The sequence below is a fragment of the Nilaparvata lugens genome, chromosome 10 (genome assembly GCF_014356525.2).
Source record: "Nilaparvata lugens isolate BPH chromosome 10, ASM1435652v1, whole genome shotgun sequence".
In the NCBI taxonomy this organism is placed as follows: Eukaryota; Metazoa; Arthropoda; class Insecta; order Hemiptera; family Delphacidae; genus Nilaparvata; species Nilaparvata lugens.
The window spans coordinates 9,603,082-9,629,347 of NC_052513.1; the positions used below are offsets into that span (position 1 = coordinate 9,603,082).

A 26,266-nucleotide genomic window follows, 5' to 3' on the forward strand; every position below is an offset into this window, starting at 1 on the left:
GTGTTAAATTTATACATTTAAAAAATTCAGTATTGGAGTTTGGAACGGCTTTTTGAACTTTATGATGCTTGGCTATTCAACTATAAAAAATTACAGCGACTTTACTATAATCCCTCAACTCAATCACTTGATATCAATGGAATTTGTATTTGATGAAGCGAATTAATACAATATTAGGAAATAAAACCAGGCCATTGCTCAAAATTTCTTCTATTTCGCAACGTTGTGTCAAATAATCTAAACATTTTGGCTGCATGTCAAGTTATGGAAAAAAGTTCCGACTCCACCTGATAAAGAAAGTTTTTATTTTTACTTTGAATTGAAAACAATTTTGAAAACAAATTGAAACACTGCTTTTCAGCAGTGACGATGTTTGGACCTGCAATTGGTCATCTTCATTCATTCATTTATTCATTCATTTATTCGTGGACAGAATCAAAAATCATATAAATATGATTAGGAAGGAACAACAGGCTTGACCCAAATCTATTCCATTCCCAAATTTTGATAAATTGATAAAATGTTCAAAAAATAGGTTATGTTTCTACTGTGAAACGTTCAAGTACAATTTTCGTCCAAATATATATCTTCAGACTTTTATGAACCCTCATTATGTACGTTTCTTTATTTTAATTAGAACCTATCGAAATATTATGCTGCATATTGAAAATGAATATGAAATATGCAGACGCTTAATATCTGATCTCTGGATAACTGAGAGCTTTTGATGTAAACGTTAACATTAGTTGTCGTACTCTAGAATAATTACTTGGCGACCAATTCATGGGATCAAAATATTGAATTTTCGATACTAAATTGATGGAAGGTGAGACTTATAACTCGATTCCTATTAATGGATTGTCGCCATTTGCAAGGACTCGAGTGTCATCTGACCAATCCCCACCAGAGTTGGCCAGTTTCTATTGTTATTAGTGGACTATAATCGCGAACATAACTCTCTCTGTTCCCCTATGAGAAAGTCGGCAGCTGAGCTGGGAGTCGAACACTGCAGCAGCAGCCTGAGAAGAAAGGGTGTCATCCGGTGGAATCCCGCAGTGCCATTGGCTTCTCACCAGAACGAAATTGATGCTGCGCACATACAACCTTGACTCTTCATTTTCTTCATTTTCCGAGCTGCCTGTCGTTTGTTTTCTATAGGATTGTCACTTTTCTCGGCTGTCACTCCAGCACGCATCGTCTTCCTTCCTCTTTTGACGTCTTTCTCGAAACGGGCCACAAATGAAAACGACAACTGCTATGCTTTTTCTGACAACAGTGTTTGTCAACAGACGGATGCATTTTCGGTGCAATGCTATCTTCCGCTCAAGGTATTATCTCTAGATTATTTACCCAGTAAATTACATTTGGGATACATTCTAATAGATTTCACTGAAAATCATCGTATGTAATGACAATGAACCTTCAATGGAAGTTCAAAGAATACTTCAGTGAATAAAAGTTAAATGACTCTGAACTTTGATTGAATCTCTCCAGCATTTATTTGTAACACTGTTTCATTTCATTTATTCAACTCAAAACAAAACAGATACGAAAATAATCATATACAATTTGTGATATATTATCCCTCTAGCTACAAGCTATTTGAGGGATTAAAAAAAAAATAAATTTAATCAATAAATATCAACAGTTCTTATTGATTTCTTATTATTATTATTTTTCCACAATAGAGTCCAAGTAGAATGTTCAGTCAACTTTTCATATCGATGTACACATAAATATCGATTTTCACTATTATTTTATTTTCCATTTCAATTTGCATCACAGGAAGATATTAGACCACTCTATGTAACCATTTATTCATAAAAATCAATTAACCGAATAACTATTCATTCACTGCTCCTCTAGATCTAGAATGCATTGCATTTTTTTTTCACAACGTCCTAACCTCCAAAGCAACCTTAAACTTTATTATTTATTAATAACTAAGTACAATGTTAAACTTATCCTCTATATACATTTTTCAACTGTACCAAATATTTTCATTAAAAAAGAGACTAAGATATTTTTATTTTAAATTAAATATGTTCTTCTTCAACTTGCTTTTGTACTATTTCAATAAATTTTATAACCTAGACAGCTTCATTGATCCTTTCATAGCCTATTATTTTCCTTGACTCCACTTTGTTAATTTGTTTACAACTTCAATTCCACTAACCAATAACACAACTAATAAACTGGATCTATGTTTGGTGGCCAAAACATTTACGTTTCATTCAGACTAATAAAACATCAGTTAAATATAACTTCAGGTAAGAAGTTCATACTGTATAATTATTTGTTGTTTACAAAATACTAGAGGATAGTACAATACTAAGTCTAGTAAAAGACTAACAATAGTACTATACTATATTATATAATGAATAATACTATACTATGAAGAAGGCTAGTTAGAGGAGTTCTATTTACAAAATAGTACTATACCATATATATAATAAATAATACTATACTATGAAGTAGGCCTGTTAGAGGAGTTCTATTCACCAAATCGAAATAAAATAAGAATGATGTGCTTTCGAGTGTTTTACATAACCATATTGTAAGAATTTCATTTGAAAATAAGATCTTAGTAAGTTTAGAGTTTGAGCAATGAAATAATCTATTTGTTTGTAGCACAAGTTTACTAAATTCTATAAATTATTTAATTCAAACGAAATCACAACTTGGTTAAAGAAGAAGTCCAGTAATAGATGGGCCCAAGTTAACCATAGCCAATAGCTGCATAACATGCAACTATGTCGAACGTATCCCATTCTCTAGTAACGGTAAATCGTGGATTGCTGTTGACAAAGCTAAGAATGGGGAAGAGCAAGCTTGGTGACTTCCTGCTTCCTAATTCTTATAATCACAAGAGTGCCGTCATATTTTACCAGTCCGCGGACCTGGAAAATTCTGCGTTTGTGCGCATGCGTTTTAGTGGAGCTATTTCGGGGTACGGGGCACCGGCTAATAAGCCTAATAACGCGGCTAGTTGTATGCCTAGTCCAAATAAGCCTAGTGCGCCTCTAGGCCTGTAATTATGCTGCGGTCTACGCCTTCCCGCTTTGATGCATGCCCGCCCGGGTGACGCCTCGCAGCTCGCATGAAACAAGTGTTGCTGTCAGTCAGGTGGACGCATCTTGCATCATGCAACGTCATTTAAATATGCTAGAAATTGGCCGCTTCAAGGTATGTGGTCCAATCTCATGTTTTTAGTTAGGCAAGCTTGCAAGTATGTCCGATAGTTTAGGATTTTCTATTGAAGGTTGATTTTTATTGGAACCCAAATAAATATTCTCAAGCCCACTCAGGAATGCTAAGAGAGGCGATAGTCATTAATGCATAATTCCTTTTCGAGTAAAGTTTAGCAGAAGATACTTGGGAATGAAATTTTAATATGAATAAATTTGTAAAAGCTGTATACTGTAACTTCGTCGGAATCTGCAAACTCTAAAATCCTGACAGGAAAGAGACCCAGTTCCAAATGAAGGTTTTGATTGTATGATATATGTATAGTGTACATCAATAACAATACTTTTATTGTTACTTGCTACATCAAGTTCAAAATGAATTTGTACTCGTGTATTCCTGTAAGTATGTATTTTGGGTCTATTAGCGGAGGGCCAACAACGTGATAAATTACTGTGAAGGTATTCATTCATTAATGGGCTGAATAACTCACTAAAAAATATATAAATAGTGAGCACTTTTATATACAGGGTTTATTTAGAAATGTTATCATATATCGTTTATATGGTTTATATAGCACCATAAATAAATTCAAATGAAATAAATTTTCACTTCATACAGGAGCTTTTGCATTTTAGAATCAACCCTCTTCCTGTATTCCCCAACTTATGCTGATTTTCTATTATGATAATAATATCGAGTGACCTGGCTGGCTCAGGTCTGGTGTCAGAGTTTTCAGGTCGCATCTGACCAATTTCAGGGTCTCTGACATGGCCTTAGGACTGCTTTTTAGGCATCCGGGACCGACGGGAAGCCGGGATTCGAAACACGGGGATCTTCTATTGAAAAGTGAGTTATTTGAGTGGAGAGAAGATCAAAGATATACACAAACGATTCTAATATTGCGATAATAAGTAGAATTTATTCAAACGCTGGTATGAACATAATTTAATAATGTTGCTAACTGTATCTTCTCTCTATGGTGTAATCATAGATATTGATCATATTGAGTTGCATCAGCGAGAGTGTTATTCAGTTATTCAATCAGGAAAGTTTGCAAAGTTTGACCGTGACCTTGCGAAAATAATTACCAGTGTGTGAGAGTACGAAAGGGATATAATGAATCACTGAGACTAAATTTCTTCCGGTTGACCTTCGTGGGAGAAAGATGTTGGAAGAAAGAATGAATGCGGCATTATAATGTGTTGACGGTCGTGTAATAATTCTTCCTTCATTTCTCACAACCATTACCTAAGCTGAAATGATTTATGATACCGACATTACTACAAGATTCCAGATTTTTTATTGCAGTTTTCAGGTACCTACTGCATATTTAATAGCCAAATAATTATTCGACAGTTATAAAAGCTAGCAAAGAAATCGCTATCTCCCTTTCACAGACGTCTGGCAGCTATGGAATGAAAATGCTCTTAGTATCAAGTGTACTGTATAGCATACTTTGCACAGTAGTATAGAAGGGAGTAGATCGATAAGATTCAACATTTTGATGTGGCGTGAGGATTTTTCTTTATTCAAAACCGGGCATGGGAGGGCGTTTTTTGAAACCACTCTTGTTTCCATGGTTTCTTTCTTACAAATTAATTTCGGTGCTACAACCTGAACTGTTATTCACTCTTCCATCTAAAATGAATACATAACCCTAATAATTTACCTTCAACTGAAGGAAAACGAATCTGATTTTCTCTGTCGATTACATTATAAGAACTGATTATTTCAATAGCCTGCATTTATTTAGTATACGTGTAGTCTGACAATTTCCTCAACAAGGAAAACTTAGTGAAATAATATAGTTCTCAGGATCAAATTGATGGGATAGCCTGCGCTACGTGCACTTCTCATTACATTAAATGATACGGCGGTTGCATTCCAAATTATTATTAATGATGTGACTAGAATGACCGAAGAAATTTTGTAAGAGAAGGGAAAAGAGGAAGAGAGAGAAAAGAGAAAAGAAAGAATGCGGATAAGATGAGAAAACGTTATTTGGAGTGGAGTTTGAGGTGGAAATCTGTTTCCTTGAACTACGGTACTATACATTCGGAATGTGGCAGTGGCATTGTGATTCGGCGCAGTCTCTAATAATTATTGGTTGCTTCTCAAGTCAGTTACAAGTTACTAGACCTCACTTTCTTCCTCTTCTCTGTTCTCATTCTCTCCTCAACGTTACTTCAACCTAATTCTGATCTAGACGTACTCCATTTTCGAGAAAAACATACTCCAATGAACGGCGACTACTCAGAATAACTTTTGAATTTACAACTTTCTTCAGAAAAAATTGCTTATAGTTTGGAAACTATCGATTACAAAGAATGGATCACATTTTCGAGATACTTCAAGTTGAAGTTTGTATGTGAAGTTTAAGATAAAATACGGGAAAGCTGAAAAAGAAGACTCGATTCCAAGACTAATATAATTGGTTAGAATACCGTCGAGTAATTCAGTTTCAGATCAGTTTACTTGAAAAAATAATTTATATTGAGGTTCAATGGGAGCAATCAATAATCAATCGATGAAATATCAAATAAAATTCCAATAGTATATTTGATAAGTAAATTAAATCTATATTACTAGTGAATATCTAGTTTCAAAACAACTGGCGTAGCCCTATGAAACTTGGACTCTATCCAAATCTATTCAATTTTTATAGTTAAAAAAAAATTATTAGGGAACACTTCCCAAATCTATACAAGTTTATAGTTATAGGAACACTTTCCGAATCTATTGGATTTTATCTATGATCACAGTTCCGGTTACGTCTATGATGATCATGATGATGGTTATGAAATTGGCGATTAGCTATTGGAGCTGACTGACCTTTGAATAATGTGAATTTAGAAGTCGATTTCAAGGGAATTTATATTACTTGTTTTACAAATTAAAATTATACATACAGGAAATACTAATCAATTGAGAGCTTGAATAGATGAATGAAATGGTTGATTAGCTATTGGAAGGATTGATTATACATGAAAATGTCCAATGTAAGGAATGCTTGTGTAATTCATGTATGATGTTTGTGTAGTTCATAGCAATTGAAAATTTATAGCTTCTCGGTATTGATTGGAAAGGTACAGTTAACTAGTTAACAATAAAACTAGAATCAGTTATGTTAACCTATCTGCAGCAATCAATCTCAATTTATAGAGTTTTGAAAGACATCATAACATCAATTCATGCATTCACTAAATAACTGCTATTGAACTTCTGATATCACAAGACCGGATTGTCGAATCTACTTAGATTGATCAAATTCAAAATTATGAAAGTAACTCCTTACTTATACGCTTCATTATGAACAATTTCACAGGAGAGTCATATCTTCAAATCATCCCCCATTCCCAAACAATCTAAACCCAATTTACGCTTGAAGATCGCAATGCTGAGCCATCAGAGAGCAAGATATCCCAGGGGAGGTTTCGGTAGAGGTAATGAGCCTAATAAAATGAATTTGATGTTCAGGTGTTGGAGGAGTCTGGGAATCTGAATACCTATATGCATTCTATTACTGGTTTGATAGTAATGTTCAGTGTTTGTCAATATATTCCTGGTTTTAAATATATAAGTTGCTAAACTTTTTATGTAGAGCTGCCTCATGAACGGCGAAGTTTGTGGGATATCTTGCACTTTTCTCAAGGTTTTTCTTCATGATAGCCTTTGTGAGATAGTAAGTAGGTTCAGAATAGCCGAAGATACACCACCCCATGCTAGGATGTTGTATTCCAGAAGAGATTGAACAATGAACAAACGCATGGTGTACAGTTCTGCACTGAGCCACAGTCAGCACTTGTGTAAATTGATTGAATAGAGCAGCTTTCTTATTTTAATTTTGAGTTACTGTTTATGAAGTACCCAATTTGATTTTTATTTAAGATTACTCCCAAGTATCCATACTGTTCTACACGCTCGGCAATACAGTGGTCACAAGCAACCTACTGCGGCTCACCACAGACATGCAAGAGCAGCAAGTGCATGTATTGTCGAACTCCAATAGATGGTCTTAATATACAAATAACAATTCTCTGGAGCTACCATGGAGCTACTGGAGACAATTGGTATCGCTGGGGATGTATTTAAAGCTAACAAACGGGCCATTGATTCAATTTGTTTGCCTGTGTGCAAGCGAGCGTATCATATGCCCGGAGTGTGGGCGGCAGACTTCAGACTCCGCAGTCGGTTCACGGTTCGTTAGAAGCGCAGGAAGCCGCTTGATATTCCGTGAATAATAATCTCCCGTCGTCATCTTCCCATAAAACCGATTTCCGAAAGGTTAAACAACCTCGTCTTGAACGGCAGCAATAACCCTAATGGATTTATCAAGTACAGCAGCCGGACACAAATTAGGGTAATAGAAATGGTTTCCCACAACAAATGGAGATGAGGAGTCATCAGCAATAATAATTGATTGTTAGCAGAAAGTCATCAACGTAACTAGATAAAGAGTTCTGGGTACAGCTTGGGAAATTCTGAAATATGAATGGACAATGAAGTATGAAATGGATTGAGAAACGTATTCGAAGGATAAATTGATATGAGGGAGTATTTGAAGCTAATCATACAAATTTAGGAATCACTTAATCCCAAATCAAGGTTCCTACTTGGTGCAACTCAGAATTTGAGAATTGTAACTATTAAAGGCTTTTCCCTATTTTCCAATATTTATATCTGCAGTTTGGAGGAATTAAATTTCTCCATATTCATTTTATTTCACTGGTAAACAAGTGAAATAAAACCTGCACTAGGAGAGTAAATTTGGATTCCCACATACCAGTATCAGTATACGAGTACGGTCCATACTCCTATGGTTCCATTCTACGAGTATGGAGATATTATTCTCCTGAGTTCTATGGAGACTTTCCATTCTACTCAGCTGGGCTGAGTAGGTCCCATTGGAATTAATGTGAAATATATTCACTGTACCAGAGACGTACACTCTGATATGTGAAAATCCGGCTTGAATTGAATTCCTGAGCTATGGTCAAATAAATGGTCAAAATAAATGCATCTCATTTAGTACTGGTAAAGAAAGGTTCTTTCTGGTACGGACTGCAAGTTATGCCCCCATAGTCTTATAAGAGGATAATTGAAGGGTTGAGGATGATTAGTGACGTATATGAATACCAAGTTCTAGTTGAGCTCTAAAACACTACAAAGGAATCTTGGAGCTTATAATACGATGTCATTGTCAGCTAAGCTGATCCGAAACGGTCACCTAACTGAAAGTATACCTAGCGACTATATGCCTATATTTCATATAAGGCAAAACTATTTCATAATTGAAATCTATGTGTATGTAGAAACAAAATATATATTCTCCAGACACCATGTTTAATTTAATTTATGTTTAATTGATTTTATTCGATAATTATTAAAGCAGCGACTTCGAAATTTCATTTTCATTTACCACTTTTGATGTGGGTTTCATTTTTGGTCTTGAGTCTGGAGTACTTCATACTTCAATATAGAATCAAGGTACACTTAAAATATATGTATTAATTGCTTGAACAAATTTGAGAAAACAACTCACTACCTAAAAATTTCTTGAAAAGAGTATTTGTTTCACAATTTGCAATCATGAAACTGAAATAATAGTACCTACATGATTTCTCACCGTTTTACACCGATATTGCATAAGATTTGAAGGTGAGAGCACTTGGAGAGCAAGCTAATGAATCCTAATGTTTTAATGTTGTCTCGTAAAAGATTTCTTCTAAATTTATTAGCGTGCTATGATACCTGTTGGTTAACGGAGTTACAAGAAACATAAACATGAGATCACATATAATCTTGTTTTTTAGGGTTTTTGTGTCGTTTATGAATTATTACTCACTTGTCACTTCTGCATGGCTGTTGACATTTGACGCGATGTGAAATGATTCCCACTCGAAATGCATTAGCGGAGCGAATTAGTGGTAATGTTTAGGTGTCCTTGTTAAGGAGTGGGTCCGTGACACAGTTACAGGAGTATTTTGTACATCTTTCACTGTTACATTACTCCGTCTAATGAATGCTACAATTTTTAAATTGGGTACACTCACTTTGAAACTAGAAATAAAAAAGTGTGAATTTTGATCTAATTGTCTCAATAGTAAATTGAAGATCTCGCTGTTCCATACAATCTTACAAAAGGCTATTTTAATTCCAAGTAACAGTTCTCTTGTTCCTTGGCTGTAAGGATCTACTTGTAATTAAATTACCAAAAATTGAGTGCTTCAGTATAATAATTATATTTCTCTCCGATAAGTTATTTCGAATGATTGTGTATATAATGAGAAATTGTATTTTAGATTGAAAATTGTACATTAAATTATTTTGTCATTCACATTAAGTGAAGGGGTGAGGTGAGAGTCGTTATTTCACTTCTTTAGTTTGGACTTTTTTTAATATACCAACATTGGAATATTGTAATTTTTGTTCAAGTTGAGTGGCCCATTCACTAATCGACTAGACTAGTAGTATTAGGACTACAAGTCGGATCGTTCCACCAGTCACGCTCCAACTTGATCTCCAAGTTCAACTAGTCTATAGAAAACAAATGCTAGTCAGATGTCGGACCTTTGTGTTGAACCTCTATTTGATCCAACTCGTTAGACTAGACTTCCAACATCCAAAAACCTCATATACGGTCCGGCGTGGGATTCAACATCGAATGTTGATCCAAAGTTGGACCACTAGTCGGATAGTGAATGGCCTGCCTTAATGAAGCACGAGTGAATTGAATTACCTGTTGAAGCAGTTGAAATAAGGAGGAATATTGAAGCACCAAGTGAATTGACTTACCAGTTGAAGCAGTTGAAATAAGGAGGAATATTGCGGCGATGAAGACGGCGGGCGCTGACTTGCTAGGTGAGCCCGCCATCACAAAGGGAACCTCCGCACTTCTACTTCCTCCCGTTCTCCTCTTCTTCTTCTCCTTCGTCTCCTTTTCCTTGAGCCTGCTTCGTCGGTTCTCAGCTGGTGGTCGGCGCTCGTCTTTCTTCGATTTTTGTCGTCGTTTTTCTGCAACACAGAAATGTGAATGGAATAGAGTTCGACACACACACTGGCGGACGGGGTGGACAGGGTGGACAGGGTTGAAGACAATTGCAATAAAACAAGGCGGCCAAACGTAACCGAAGCGAGCGGCGAAAGGCATTTCTCAGTCAGCCAGAACGGCGACATCTCTGAGTTGCCTGCCATCTGTGGACTTTGAGAGATCAAAAGTTAGAAAACATTTTACTCCAATCGGTTGCACCAACCGAGAACAACTTCAATTCTGAATCAGTTGCGTGTAGGCACCTTACTGAATGCATTTCATTGATCCAGGATTGCATTTGATCCTCGTTGAATAAGATCCTCGCTAATAATAATAATAGGCAGCCTACTGATAGCATCCCACTTTATTATTATTAAATCATCTATTGACCATCTTTTAAAGGGGTATGTAGATTCGTCAATCAGTCTAAACGATTAAAATCTTAGTCTTAGAATTTATCTAATCTAGTCTTACTTGCTGGCAATGAGCCATAAATTCCGCAATTGAATATGTGGAGACAATATAATATGCGGATTCACTGATCAAGGTTTGAAATTGATTCTAGTCAGATCGAGGCATAGGCACCTTACTGATCAAGGAGGATTAATTGTGATTGTAAGCTTGAATATAATTAATTGTGATTAATTGAAGAAGCATGGACAGCTTACTGATAGCATTTAACTGATCTAGGATTCAAGTTGACCTTAGTACCACCCAGCAACTTTAAACAAATAGTACTGAAGTAAAAATTAATCATATTAGTTTCCTTTTTTTTAAATAAATAAGATTAAATTAATCAAGAATGTTGAGCGAAACTGAGTTTGAGGCTCATTTGAGACTTCAACCTGTTTTCAAATTGATTGATACTATTCAGCAAATACCAGATTCGATTTGTCATGAGATGACTACGATTCAATCTTTGGTTTGCTTCCAAACAGGATTTGAAGTTTGATGATGGAAGATTTTTAGGAGTTTTTCGTTTTTCCTTGTTACTTGATTCGTTGACAATTTCTGTTGAAATGGAGAGACTGGCTTGAGAATCGGAGAGTGACAATGACCACAATTCTCATACTGTCAAGAATTTCTGTCCAAATTGTTGATTCTGCTCCAAACAGAAACTTTTGAATTCAATTGGACGACTGCATTCATTTGTCATTTTTGGCTGGAAATGATCATCACATAATTACGTTCATAAGTTGTTCTCAAGTAGAGAGAGGGTTAATATTATCATCAATGAATCATACCTCCAAAACAAACTACAGAGGAGTGATTCTCGAGCGGTCACAATTTGATTAATGTTCACTACTTATAGGAAAAGATAAGACATGAGAGTCATTACGCTGACTGCTAGGCTAGTCACCCAATATAAACTATTATTCTACTTATATATTTTTACTCTCTCAGAAGAAATTCACGTGAATTTACGTTGCCTTGATTGGATTCATCTAACGTTGTATCAAACCAAAACCATTTTGACATAATGTTGACATCTTCTTTTTATTTCTCTGATAAAGTGAATAATTTATTAATAGAACAATGGTAAATTTGGACAATTTTGTCAGTTTTATTTTAAAATAACATAGGTTGCGATTGCTACTTCACTTTTTTATCAGGGTTGCAATGAACTGCCATGAAACTTTGTAAAGATAGAAAGTTCTATCCAGTTCTATTCTACCTTCATTTTTTATTCTGATCTACAGTTGATACTCAGTCCTTAGCACATACCACGATTCAGCTTCCCATAAAGTAATGCTTGTCTGGAACTTTAATCATGATGTATAGTGAGTATTTGGAGAGAGACAATGATACATCTTCCTCGGTTGGCAATAAGAGAGAAAGAACTGGTGGAGCCTACTGACACACCGATCAACTTACCCCTTCCCCTTCATCGAATCGAGCCAGACAAGAGTGACCTCACCAACGTATAATCCATTCACCCACAGAATGACGCTGGCCGACTCTCGTATATTTTTATTTATATACACAGATTATTAGTCACCTACTTTTTTAGTCTCTTTCCTCCTCCTGTTCTTCGGATTTCTTCTTCTTCCTCCTGGTTTATTCAAATTCAACCGGTTTCATCTATTCTAGAACCTTGACAAGGCAAATGAATCGTCTTCTAAGAAATTTCAACACTATCAATGTTTATATCTTCGCCAAACTGGAAATTACGTATCGGGTTCACCGTTCATTCAACTGAAGGATGACACATTACATTCCACGAACATGTTTTCTGATAATGGAAGCTATATTGTGTGAGATATTACATAAAAATCTTGATAAAACTGTAATTTTTAAATCAGATAGCGATTTGTCACAATGTCCTCCGTTCTAACTATTTTTGGATATCAAATTAATTACTATGAGGAACAAAAATGCAAAGCTTAGTTCATCATGCAAAACAATCTGATGAATAATATAAAAAGAACCAAAGCCAAAATCAGAATGTCCTTCCTTCGAGCTTTGATGGTCTAGTCATTAAAATCATATTGTTATTATCATTTATCATGAATATTTGAATGCAATACTTGAAATCGAATGACATTCTTGAAGAAGTGTGAATTGTGAGCTTCTAACGAAACGTGATACAGGTTCTGTTGATGGAATTCCAGTTACCTTCAATTTATTATTAACTCTGTGACTCTGTTTATAGATTTGAATAAATTTGCACTCAATTCACATATAATACCAATATTATTATGTAAAACATCAAATAGTCAACAAGTCAAGGTCATTCATTAGATCTTGCTTACCTTTGATAGTTCAAAACATCTATAGATTTTGTATATTGAAGTTGATTAGACAAGAATTTCCGCAAATCATTAGAAGAAGAAAATGATAACACAGCTCGTAGTCCATTCTCAAAAAAGTATGAATATTCCAATCTTTATTATGAATAAGCAGTTTTGTATAATATGGAAAATCTTATCTGAATTTGTTATCAAGTGAGTGACAATGAATAATTCTATCAAAATATATTTTTTTGAAGGATTGTTTCAGGAAACTTGGTTCTTTGAAGGGTCACGATCAACAAGAGCTTGAAGTATTCACGTTTGTTTGCTTTTACTTTGACATCAATCGAGTTCTTAAGTGGAATAGATTTGTCGATTCTCTATCCATCGATTTATCAACATCATAATATAATGTTTTCCTTGAATCAGCTCTGTTGAATGCTTGATAATCGTGTTAGCTATTTCAAATTAAGCCTTCAAGTAAGTTTTCCATCACTTTTTCGGAGTTTACACTATTTTCTATCGAATCGTTCAACGATATTTCCTATCTATGATAATGGCACTTCCATAAACCTGACTAAATATTCAGAAACTGAATTCAACTAATGGTCAACTTTACAAAATGATGATAACGAGGAGAGCAAGAGCTTGCTCGCATCGAAGTGATTCAACGAAATCTTTGACACCCAAGACCCAACTACAAACGGAAATTTTCATATAGATCCAGCAATATCAATGGGAAATATCACTCAATGCTCATGGTATTATCGCTCAACAATAATATTTAGGTTTGAATATTTTTATGCAATTAAAAACTATAGTTTTTGGATGGATAGAGTAATGTATATTAAGTAATGCTTGTGGTGTTAAATGAGTTTTTTTGATTTTAAAATCTATAAAATAAAAACTCAGGAAGTCAAAGTGCAAATTTTAAGTGAGAAAACATGAAGAACCCAATACATTATCTATAGACTTGAGTGTTGATAGGAAATGACATTGGGTGATACGGCAAGGCAGAACATCCAAAAGGATCTCTCTGCCAATAAAAGGCATAAGAATAAATAAATTTCACTATAGTTGATTTCGAGAAATAATTATCACCACTATTCTCCCCAACCTCTCTACTCTATCCTCTAGATTTTTTGTTGTTCAGCCGGCATCTCTCGAGTGCATTTGCAGCAACGACTCCTCTCCGTCATTCTCCATCTTTCTCGATCCAGTGATCTGCAGAGTTCCGGACATACGTACACAGTCCTCCAGAGAGAAGGCGAAAAAAATGAGAGGAAAAAAGGCAAACCCGACATGGAAGCAATTCTTTTGTGACGGTCTGCAAACGAGGGTAATGGACGGCCAATGGACGAGAAGGAGCTCCGTAGATAACAACTCAATCGAGCCGATCACAAAGGATCGGACACTATTATTACAACAGACTAGAAAAACACAAAAAGTACACAAGAAAAGAAAAGAGAAGGGTTGGAAAATGAAGGAGACGAGATGTGCCCTGAACGGTGTACGAGGAGAGTAAATTTTCTAGACAGGTTCGGTGTAGACACTTTGCAGCACATCATTTTTGCTGCAGCTTTCTGAGGAGTGAGTACTTGCATTCTTCCTTTGGCGAAATTAGTAGATGCTGCTTGTGCGCTACCCTCCTCTATTATCACAAGTTTCTTGCCACCATTATAAACATCATTTTGCTCTGCTATAATCATCCTTCAGGCTTATTACTACTTTCTCACATACTCACTCTATCACTCTCTCCCTCATTCACTCTCGTTGTATCTCTGACTTCTTACTTTTATTTCCAATCCTTCCGCATGCTCTCTTTTTGTCTTATTTTTTCTCTTTCCAGCATTCTGTATTTTGATATTTTCCCTTACATTAATGAATAATCCTAGCTCCTTCCCTGAAGGCATCTTTGAATAACAACTCTACTTTGAATTTCCATCTTGAATTTCCCATCTTACGTATCGATTCATCATAAGGAACTTAACTAAACATATTTTCATAGAATTTTTTTGAAAAATAAAACTTGAATTTCATATAAAATTAATGTAACTGCACATAATTTACTTCTGGATTGGCTCGAATCTCAAAGAAAAATTCTGTAGGCCTATAAAAAAATTTCATATTTCATGATATATGTATATCAGTATATATTCATATTAATATTAGTATAGGTATTATATTAGTATAATATAGGTATATTAGTATATTCATGATGTATTATTATCTATTGCACATGATCTGTCTCTCCATATAAGTTGAATAGTGAGCGTGGAACAGGACAGATTTACTTTTATGTAACTCCACATACAACTCAATGAATTCCTACAGTCGAGTACTATCTGAGTTGAGCCACATTTCATCAATTTCAATCAAAACTAGAATCAATCAAATTGTTGTAGGTTTCAGTTCAGGAATACAGAATGGGATTATGCAACATTGACAAGCGGTCTTTGTTTTTCTCTCTCCATTTGTAAGTGGGAGTAGGTTAGGCAGCCATGCTAACACACTGTTCCACTTCTTTGCGTCCCATCACTATCACCACTCATTTGTGACAATAATTGCATCAAAATACAGACTACACATGTCATATATCTGTTTTCAATCATATTATGAAAATCAAATGTGTTTAGTGAATTATAAATTGTGAATCAATTTTCTATTTATATGAATTCGATCGTTAAGATTTTATTGATGACAGCTGTGAATAACAAATAGTGAGTAGGTTTTTGATTTTGTATTCAATTTTTTTAAATAAGTGCAATATTTCTTAAGTTTTTAATTTATTGTGATACATTCTGTGATTCATTTAGAGTATAAAATCAACCTTCAAAATTCAAAATTTTAAATCATCATTCCTGGACCGAAAATCAAGTGACGAAGCAGTGTGAGATTACATAACCTTATCTTTTGGACAACATTAACATTTTATCAAAATTTTTGGAGAGAAATAGTACAGGCTCAGCCTAGTTTTTCCTCCAATGTCATAATTGTATTATGATTATAGTATTTTATACAATAAATGGAATGAAAATGAATTGTACTGTATTATTTGAATTGCAAATGTCAAATCTGTACCAACACAATTAGGGATTCCAAACCAGAGAGATGTTCAATCTAGTGGAGATTAGTGAATTAGTGGAAATGTTCAAGTTCAATTCATTATCCTGTCAAAGAAGTATAGAAGTTTCAAGAAAAAAAGGAGTACAGTACTTTCATTGACATTACTTTAAAATTTCATATGCATTTTTTTAATAGAATTGCAGTATGTTTTTTTAGAATCACTTAGCATCAGTAACCATCAGAATCCCATACTAAGAGACTATTGTACATTAGGCTGACCCAATACCTAGGCCTAGGCGCTTTGAACGGGGAATATACGAGTAAGCTAGGATTGCTGGATAACCCATTCTAAACCAGTTCGGCAAGATTATCAAATGACATATTGAAGAGAAGGATGGACATATTTTTTTAGACCAACTTAATTTATTGGTTGGAAAGCTTCTACTTGTTTTGAAAGAGATTCAAATAATACAAGATAAGAGGAAAGTGAAGAGAGAGGTTGATGTAACAGTAGTTTGATAAGCAAGTTTGGATGTTGGCTATTAGTTGACTATTGACTTGTATATTACAAATACATGTTTCCTTACATAATTATCTCCTAATGCTAGTCGTACAGGTATAATTAATTTTGACAAAGTGTATAACTGTAAGGATCAATGAGTGATCGCTTTGGTTATGGTGATCTGATGGCTTGAGGAAAATTGGATACGATCAAGATTTCATACTTGATAAATTCTCTTTGTTAAGTAATTTTTGAGAATTTATGTCAGGTATGCCTGTGAGGGAATGCATTCATCAAGTTAAATGTATCATTCAAAACAAATTATGGAAAATAATGATTCAGCTTCAACCAAGAGCTCTGATCAGATGCGAAGTCATTTGATAAATACGATATCCGAAGTCTTCAAGAGCTTGAAAATCTTTACAAGAGAAGTAATTCTCCTTCTTTCTACTAGCACACTACATCATTCTAGAAATTTGTCTATTTTTATTGTGTTATTTCATTGTAACTCTTATTGTTTTTCTGTGCTATTGTGAATTGCTTTATCTCATTGTATTTCGGTTGTTGTGTAATAAAATGAATTGATTCCTGAATTTCCATGAATTTATGATTTTAATATGAAATGTCAATTCCAAAAAAGGAATAAAAATAATTAACATTCCAAAAAATTTAATTTGATAAAAGGTTTTCAAAAACTTTCATGGCACTACCATTTGCTCAATTTATTCAAATTTATGTATTGATATCCTATCAGACATGTCTCTCAACTTTAATGCTCCAATGTAGAGATTCATCATACAGACATAATTCAACTTTAGCCATAGAAAAGTGTGAATAATTCATATCCCAGCTCCATTCGTTCTCCATATAGCTTGGTACATGAACAGAAAAAATATGAAGTACTATTGAAATAAAATATATGGTCAGTACTAAAATATCAAATCCAAGGATTTCTGAAGAAATGTTCATTGACTGAAGCTCTCTGTGGGTTTCTCCTTTGCGAACTGGGATTCTGTATAAATGTAGAATCCAACAAAAACTGTATGAGTTGTTTTCCAAATAAATGCTATTATTTATGAATTCTGTATAGAATTCTCATGATGTAGTTTTTTGTTACTAGTATTCCCATTATCATAATTTTAATTTTTGTAATTATAAAAAATAATTTTATGATTGAATAACATTCAAATTAACAATTCTTAACTCACCAAGTGAACCTCGACACCAGTGGTAATCCTCCAATACGAAAACCAATCACTTCCACTAAGTCCTGAGTGAACTAAACACTTTGATAAACCGAGTACAGTACGCGAATAACGGAGAGCTGATTGCCAAGTTTTCGAATATTCAAGTGCTCGATGGACTTGAGTGAAGTGCCAATTGCTTGAAGGCAGAGAGCGGTGTGTAGGTCGCAACCTAACCGCTGGACGTCTGGATCGGCACTGAGAACTGAAAGAGGCAAAGCTGCACTAACTAGTGACTGTGGAGTAGTGAAGTGAAGAGTGGCTGGACCAAGCGAGTCTCAGCTCCAACCCCGGCCGTGCGAAAAGATGCAACCTGCGCGTCCCTCTCTCTCTCTGAGTGGACTAGAGGCCTCCAAGCCGCATGTCCTCCTTTTATTTAACGTAGCAGACGTTGCTTGCACTCGTGATCTTGGCAGTGCTCTTCCCAACGGGAATTTCACACCGCTCTAATCTGCTGCCAGCTTTAGTTGGCGGTTGCAAATTAAGTTGTAACTATCGGTTGTGATGACGAAGGATTTGTTGATTCGTTTTGTAAACCCTACGAAATATATCTAAACTGAATGTTGTATTTTACTGATATTTCAAAATAAATTCAAAGTTCACCTTCCTGACCCACCAGTAGGCAATTTTCTAAAAACAGGGTCGTTAGTATTTTTCCTTTTATAAATTTGAGTCAATAATAATGATGGAAGATATGATCTGGGCACAATTTTTAGACATTTTCATTATTCAAGATTCCTTCTACTACTGGTCAAAATTTGTAGTAGCAGAAGTCCTAGTTCCTTAGTCCTTATTCATTTAGCCTTTATTGGATGATGGAAATAATTATTAAGCAGTATCAATAATAATGTTTAAATAATAGTCTCGATGATTCCGGATATTGATGTATTCACATTTGGAGGTTCTTTGTGTTACAATGGAGTTGCAAAAATGTTTTAGTTGGTTTCAGAGGAAAAATAAGTCATTTCTCTGTTATCCAATGTAAGTGTTGGTATTTATTGTAGAACACTAACATTGTACGTAATCTGAAGGAACCTTTGTAGTTAACATAAATGGTAAAACACCTACACCTTAACATTGGCTGCATGCTTAATTGAAACTCATATTCCATATTTTCTAAGTGGCTGGAGTTCTCTGTTGCATGATCGGTTTATAATCAGGATACTTGTTGTTTATAATCTAGGTTACTGAGAATCTGCGTGTATCATTTTTACATTGATCTTCAATATTAAAAATTATTTTCTCATCTCATATCTTCAATTTCATTTCCATGCTATCCATCCACTTCATAGATTGAATATGTAATAAAATTCATTAATTCCTTCAATTTTTCAGTACTTAACAACTATACTAGAGTTTTTTTTTTTATTCATGAAGCAATAATCTATTTTCCGAAGGTTATATACCTTTGAGTATAATGATATTTTGAATCTTCTTCACATCTCCCATTCTTGTAAACAAGCAGACGTTCTCATATTGTCAATTACCATGATTATTCTACCATAATTATTGCAATAAGAATCGCAACTAGATGTGAATTTCCACATGAATCGATTGACCCACAAGAATCGTGTAAGTTACAGGGAAACCCAGGCTTCGGTTCATAGAATCTCGCTCTGGCTCATTTAAACCTCCATTCATAAGTTGCGAAAGAATCTTCCTCCTAAATCAATATTCTTTCATTCAGAATTCGTCACCATGTTCTTGAACTTGACGCGAGTACTGTAATACGCATGCCTTGGGGGAAAAACGAGATAAACTTCCTCACACCTTCTACCTTGTAGATTGTAGACTACAGAGTAATTTTAATAGGAAACTGAACGGAATAGCCTGCATTTCTAAACGATGATTATTCAAGGACTGCTGGCGCTATACTTTTGCTAATCGTTACGTCGTATTTCGTCATCATTGAAAATCATCACCGTCTTCCATTGAAATTTGTTTACATTTGAATCTAATGTATTCAGCCTATTCCACCAATACTCTGAAAACTTTTTGACGCTGTTTCCTTGCTGTTCTCAGTGCCAAAGGGAAAAAATCTGATGTCTACTTTCCTCGATGGAAATGGTCCCCTTGCATATTTTATACGTTTTACGTACAAGAATTCAAAGGAAAAAACTCTAACAGATTGCACCATAATGCAAAGATTGCTACCTAAAATAGATTAATCAATGAGTATATTACGACTTTCACATTCTAATTTTAATGATTTTTGATCTTCAAGTGATCGAGATCTTGGAAATGTATGCTGCTATTACTAACACAAATTATCAGGAAATAAGACAAAGACATGATTATTTTTTATTTTCAAATTGTTTTTTATTCTATATTCGAATTCTTTTGCCCTTAATTTCATGTTCCAATGTGCTTTATTTTCAATCATATGTATTCAAGCTTCATCGCATTTTGTTTATCATTATAAACCAAGGTGATTCAGCTTAATAGTATTGTTGTTAAATTTATACTTGGAAAATATGGAGTGAGCACAAGGACATATTCTTTTGAAAACAATCTAAGATTTTTCTTCTGATATTTTCTTCAAGACATAATCTGGAACCAATAGGCCATTTTTCCACTTGAGCATATATTGAAAAATGGGGAAGAATCAGTATAATTGAGAAGTGTTCAACATCCTAAACAATGGAGAATTCTATCCATTAGAAAATTGTATGAGGAGTGGAAGATCACCATTGTACACATTCTTGTGAATTATGATAATACTCATAAACAAATTATGATAGTAATCCGATGCACATTTTCCAAATTATAATGCTGGCTCATTTTGCGCGTTCTTTATACATGAGAAGAAAAATGCAGATGAGTTTTAAAAATCGGAAATACAATCACGAAAATCTCTATTGTTGATCAAAACTGTTTTATGTGGACGCTACATGCGGGTCCAAGCGTGAGAATAGGAAATAATGCAGCTGCTGTTACCTCCAACCTGCTATTAACGTCTTTGAAAAATTGAAGATTTTCATTAGAGGCGAGAGTATTTCGATGCTAGAGGGGAACATAATATATTTCAAAGAGGCCTACAGGTAGGATATGGTTGGCATGTATGATGTTTAGTGCGGTATCGTCTCTTGCTAATCGAAGTCGCTTATTTCGATTAAAATGGTATTTTTTTATTTTTTGAAGATGCAGGAGGTGCATTGGAAACGTGAATACCGACCGGTATATCTCCGATCTCAACAATCACAGCCTCGCCATTAAGAGAAGACCCACTCAAACGTAATAACTGTCTGCCGACCTTATGGAAACGATTTCTGAATAAATCACCATCGTAATCATTGCGGACGTCTATTTTAGTCGCGGTTGTACGTGAATAATCACCAATCGCTGGGATGGGACCGTGTGGGATCCTGTAATAGCACTGAAACGGGCTACAGGGTCACAAATGCACTAATACAACGCGGATGAGGAGGAGAAGAAATGCAAAGACTCCTCACTGCTAACCCACTATTAAAGTCTTCAACAAAATACGAGTATCGGGTAAACCGCAGAATGCTGGTTACGCAACCCGTTATCGTATCCGTGTGACTGACTGATATATTCAGCTGCGGCTGGCTAGTGACCTCTGTACAGGTGGGTTACTTGGTCTCAGTATTCAAACATCATAACTCATGACCGCTCAATGTCAGAATGTCACCAACACTACTAGATATGACACAGAGACAGAGATGACAAAGGATACCGCTATTTTCACAAAGGGTCAGCTCCATCATGAATATACAGTAAGTTATCACAATAATCGAATGAGATGAATATTGGCATCAAAATAATATACACATTGAGTTATCACAATAATCAAAGAAGATTAATATTTTCATTAAAATAGACGGGAATAAGTTTTGTGCTTATAACTGTGTCATGTAAAAACATAATAAGATAAAGAAAGGAAGAAAGAAAAAAGAAAACATACATTCTTCCTTTCTTTATCTTAATATGGAGAAGTTCCACAATATCTCTGATAAAAGTGTTAAAAACATAATTTTGTCATGGGAGAAATGTGATTCATTATTTACTTATCACGATTATTTTAGCCTGATGGCTGAAGTGATGATCACAGGTGATAATAATAATAATATCGAGTGACCTGGCTGGCTCAGGTCTGGTGTCAGTGTATTCAGGTCGCAACTGATCAATTTCAGGGCCTCTGACATTATCTAACGACTGCTTTTTAGGCAGCCTGGACCGACGGCTTGACGTGTTCATCCAAAACACTTGAAGTAATGTTATCGTAATAATGAACTATTCATCTTGTTCTTATTATCTTGGTTCATTATGGGAAAAGTGATCTGCTTTTCATTTGTAACGCTACTAAGTGATACCATAGAGTGAAGATACGGTTCAAATTTCTTGTGAATACCTTGATTATTTGTCTCTGGCGATACTGATAATTACTCTCTACACTGACTTGCGATTTCGAGGTTCTCAGTGCGAGCATTATTACTGAAAGGGTTTCAAGAGAGGGATGTTTCACATTGTAAGCCGTCTGCTGTCTGAACAGTCACGACGTCGACGTAAAAGCTTTGATGGTTGTAAAGTGAGATTCACCTCTGTCAGCATTCCTAGTTAACAACATCAAAGCTGCCCATTTATTCAACACTGACAGTATTAAGTGAACTGCAGCAGCAGAGATGGTGACCCTGAGTGACCCAAATTCCTTCGCGGATTTCAGGCGAAAGAGATGCCGACCGACCAATGTCCACGAGACAGCCAAGCATCTATCATGGGTGCTCATCACCTACTCCTCTCCTCCTCCTACTCTTTCCTCTCATTCTCCTTCTCCTCCTCCTCCCCTGGGAATCTTTATTCGTCTCCTCATCCTTCTCTCAATTCCATCTTCCACTTATTATTTCCCAACTTTGTTTCTTACTATTATTTCTTCTCAATTATCTCTCATTATTTGATAGTGTATATAGGCGTATCATGTATTTACAACATTTTAATTTCATAAAATGTTATTGGTTTTTCATCATGTTATTGTATAGAAATCCGAGAATTTGTGTTTTTTATTGTTTACTCATGTGCGACCTAGTAAATGGATGAATATATCGAACAATCAGCAACCAATCTGATTCTTATTTTTTTTTCAATAAAAAAAATATATATATTCTTTCATTCTCCCACAAATTTTCTTCATCCTTCTACGAAAATTATCTCTCAAAATCACGTGATTATTCTCTTCATTTTCAGATCTCCCATTTCTATGCTTACAGCCTTACTCAAATTTTCTCCTCCTCTTACAATTCTCCCCTTATCCTTCCCTTTTTCATTTCTCCTCTTCCTCTTATCTCAGTCATTCCTTCCTCCAGTTTCTCTTAATCCCCAGCTCCTTCCTTTATCATCTTCTCTACCATCGTGATTATCTTTCCTGCTTCTTCCAACCCATCTCTTCCCGACTTCTTTTAATTCAATTGTTATTCAAATGAACAGAGAAATGTTGTATGATCTAAGCTGAAATTTAATCATACATCACTTATCTATCTTAAATGCAATACAGTTCAACCTCTTATCGCGTCTAGTGTGCACATCACACATCTTACGCCCTTCCACTAATTTGCCTGTGACAAAGAACGAGTGAGAAAAATACGTTGAAAGAAGAAAGAAGATATTGATTGTTGTGAGGAATTAACAGAGACAGAATGGCTAGAAGGAATGAGAATGATGATAGTAGAAATGGTGGGAGTGGGAAATGAAGTGGAGAAAATGTGAACTTGAGAGAGATGGTGAGCAAGAGATTATGAGAGAAAGAAAGAGTTAGAGGGAGTTAGAGCGAGTGAGTGATAGTATTTTCGCTCGTGCACTTAGTGCACTCTGAGCTACGTGAGTTTGCATGCACCCAGCTCATCACCTTCCTTCGTGGTATGTCTAGCCATTCTTGTCATCATCCTTTTATTCCGCGTCATTTCATTTCGCGTCTTTCTTCCTTCCATACTCTCAGTTCCTCACTCTTGATGGAGACATTTCATTTCACTCCTTCCCAATTCCTCCATATTGAGATGATTGTTATCTTCATTCCGATTAGCCTGATGAAAGTACACAGAAAGAAGATATTTTAATGAGGGCTGTTGAGTGTGGTGCCAACAAAAGGAAATTTGACTTTATAAATGGGAACTTCAATCAAGTTTTCCTTGTTGCCATATGAATAAAATTTATTTTTATTGGTCCAGTAGAATGTTTCATTGGAGTTGATCAGAATTATTACTTTCCTCTCTCAAAGCATTTATCCCTGAAGGCTGATTGTGAGAACCAGAACTTTCAATTTAGTTTCAGGTTATTCTTCAAACAGAAAGATCAATAATGATATAAACAATAAGAGAATTATTGGAGAATGTTTGATCAAAATAGTAATTTGACATAATAACATTGTGTTCTTATTTTTTTTTTACAGAGTTGAATTCTAGTGAAAGTATTTGTAAAGCAATTACTTATAAATGTTGGTGAATTGCATGAAATTTCATTTTTTCTTGATAAAACTGTATTAGAAAAGGATTCTCAAGTGAAGAATATGATCAGTTCAATTAGTTTCTGAAGAAATGATTTATTCATTTAAAAATAGAACCAAAGTTCATCAACCAAATAATATGTCTAGTGCTTTTTCCCGTTTCCCTCCACTCGAAAAAATTGTCCGCAGACAAATATAACAAACAGCAAGAGACAATTAGGATGGACATGCTAACCTTCTTGCATCCGTATTTCCGGCCAAAGTGACAAATAACCTGTAACTATGTCACACTGCTTTTGTTCAATCTCAACCAGAACTAGTCAACGTCTGTGGCCCCAAGGTGCAAGTTCAAGACTAATCGCTTGGCTAAATTACTTGCTGCATTTTATTTTGTATCCGGAGGATGTAGAACGGCCGTTACACACATAAAATTAGAGAAAAAATTGCCGGAGATGAGTGGCGTCACCTTAAAAAAATTCTGTTTACCAGTTACAAATATTTATTTTTCTACATTGTAAGAGAAAAGTAACAAAATTCTAGATTGTTCACATTTATTTATTATTTACCTATCACTTCGTAAAACTATTCGAAGATACTTTTCCAATTGGGAATTTCAATAATACATCGATTATGCATAGAAATCATCAAAGTTGGATATATTTCTGATGATTGTTTGTGAACGCTCATTTCCATACCAGCAATTGGAGAGTAATCAATATTTTCTTCTTCTCTATCTTCAAGACTTATTTTGAAATTGTCTCAATAATATCAATAAACTATAAGATGTAATCAATTATTTTCAAAAATCTGTTTGGATAACTCAAATTAATCTTAAAGAGATTATATCAGGAGATGAATGTGAGAGATAATTGGATTGTAAATAAATTTAATTATTTCACGGCGTTTTTACGGACTGAATTATTTTACAAATATTACGGCGTTCTTTCATGTTCTTCACAACATGTCAAGAGTCAGGATGCTATAATATTTGCATACGACTGTTAAATTATCAATCAGATGGATAAATTGATTGTTGTAACCTTTAACAAATGAACCAGATCATTTATCAAACCTATTATGTGTTTGACACAAAATCTGGTAGTCTTAATGAAGCGGTAGCATTTGACTCAACAGTAAATATTTCTGACTTCATTTTCAGCTAGTTTTTTTATAGCTATCACTATCACTGTCCGTTGAAGAAGGATCGGGATGCTGTTGAGACAACTTAATTATTCAAATGAAGCTCCTGTTACCTGCCTGTTCAATCAATTTTATCGACAGCCGTGTCCGGTCTGTTCGGTTCTATTTTTATCTTAATGGCGAACATTCACTCCGACTCTTTTCTCGAACATTGTGCATACGAGAAGCCATAAAAACGCGATAACAGTGTTTTGGCTAATTCGATTTGGACGATGACCGTTCCTACATCGGGTCGGTTAGGAATTAAAAAAACTTATTAGAGGCTGTTTTTGTATGGAAGATGATCGACTGTCTGAAGAGTCTCTCAGCTACCGGACTTTAATGATCAGAGAGGGTTATCATCTTCCTCTCTAATGACTGCTTGCATGAAACTGGTCAGAAATCTTGGATTATGAACGACGAGCAAAAAGCTATGTGATTTTTTAACGCCATCCGTGTACATGCAACACACACTTGGGTCAACAACACATGGTATTAACAACAGCTAGAACGACCTATCTCTCATCTTTCTGTACATCCTGACAACTCCAAATACAGCCTGTCCAAATTTGTAGTTTGGAATATCTAATTGACTCGCCCGTTGTTTTTATGTATTTTACTAGGAATACGAATAACGGTTATATTTTTAGTGGATGGATGGATAGCTTAGTTCTCCGATGGGAAGAACAGGTTCCACAAGGGCTCTTCCCAACACTGTCTATATTTTTATATTTATCCTCTCTTCTTATACTTATCCACCACACTATCATTTTTCTTCTTCTGTCATCAGTCTGCATTTCCGCGTGCACACCACACACAAACACACAACACTCTTCGAATTACTAACAGAACGGTTTTTAACATTTCTTC

General features: G+C 35.0%; 1 protein-coding gene across 3 annotated transcripts in view; it reads right to left on the bottom strand.

Annotated features, from left to right (window-relative positions):
- LOC111061824 (titin homolog) overlaps positions 1-26,266 on the bottom strand; it is a 111,080-nt gene that overhangs the window by 23,965 nt on the left and 60,849 nt on the right. For 2 of the 3 annotated variants that reach the window (XM_039436244.1, XM_039436243.1), the window contains exon 3: positions 9,985-10,203. In XM_039436244.1, coding sequence (XP_039292178.1) covers positions 9,985-10,063 — 79 coding nt within the window. In that variant the 5' untranslated portion in view covers positions 10,064-10,203. Of the gene's footprint in view, positions 1-9,984; positions 10,204-17,727; positions 18,077-26,266 lie in introns of those variants that run through there. The other variant, XM_039436245.1, reaches the window with a different exon arrangement.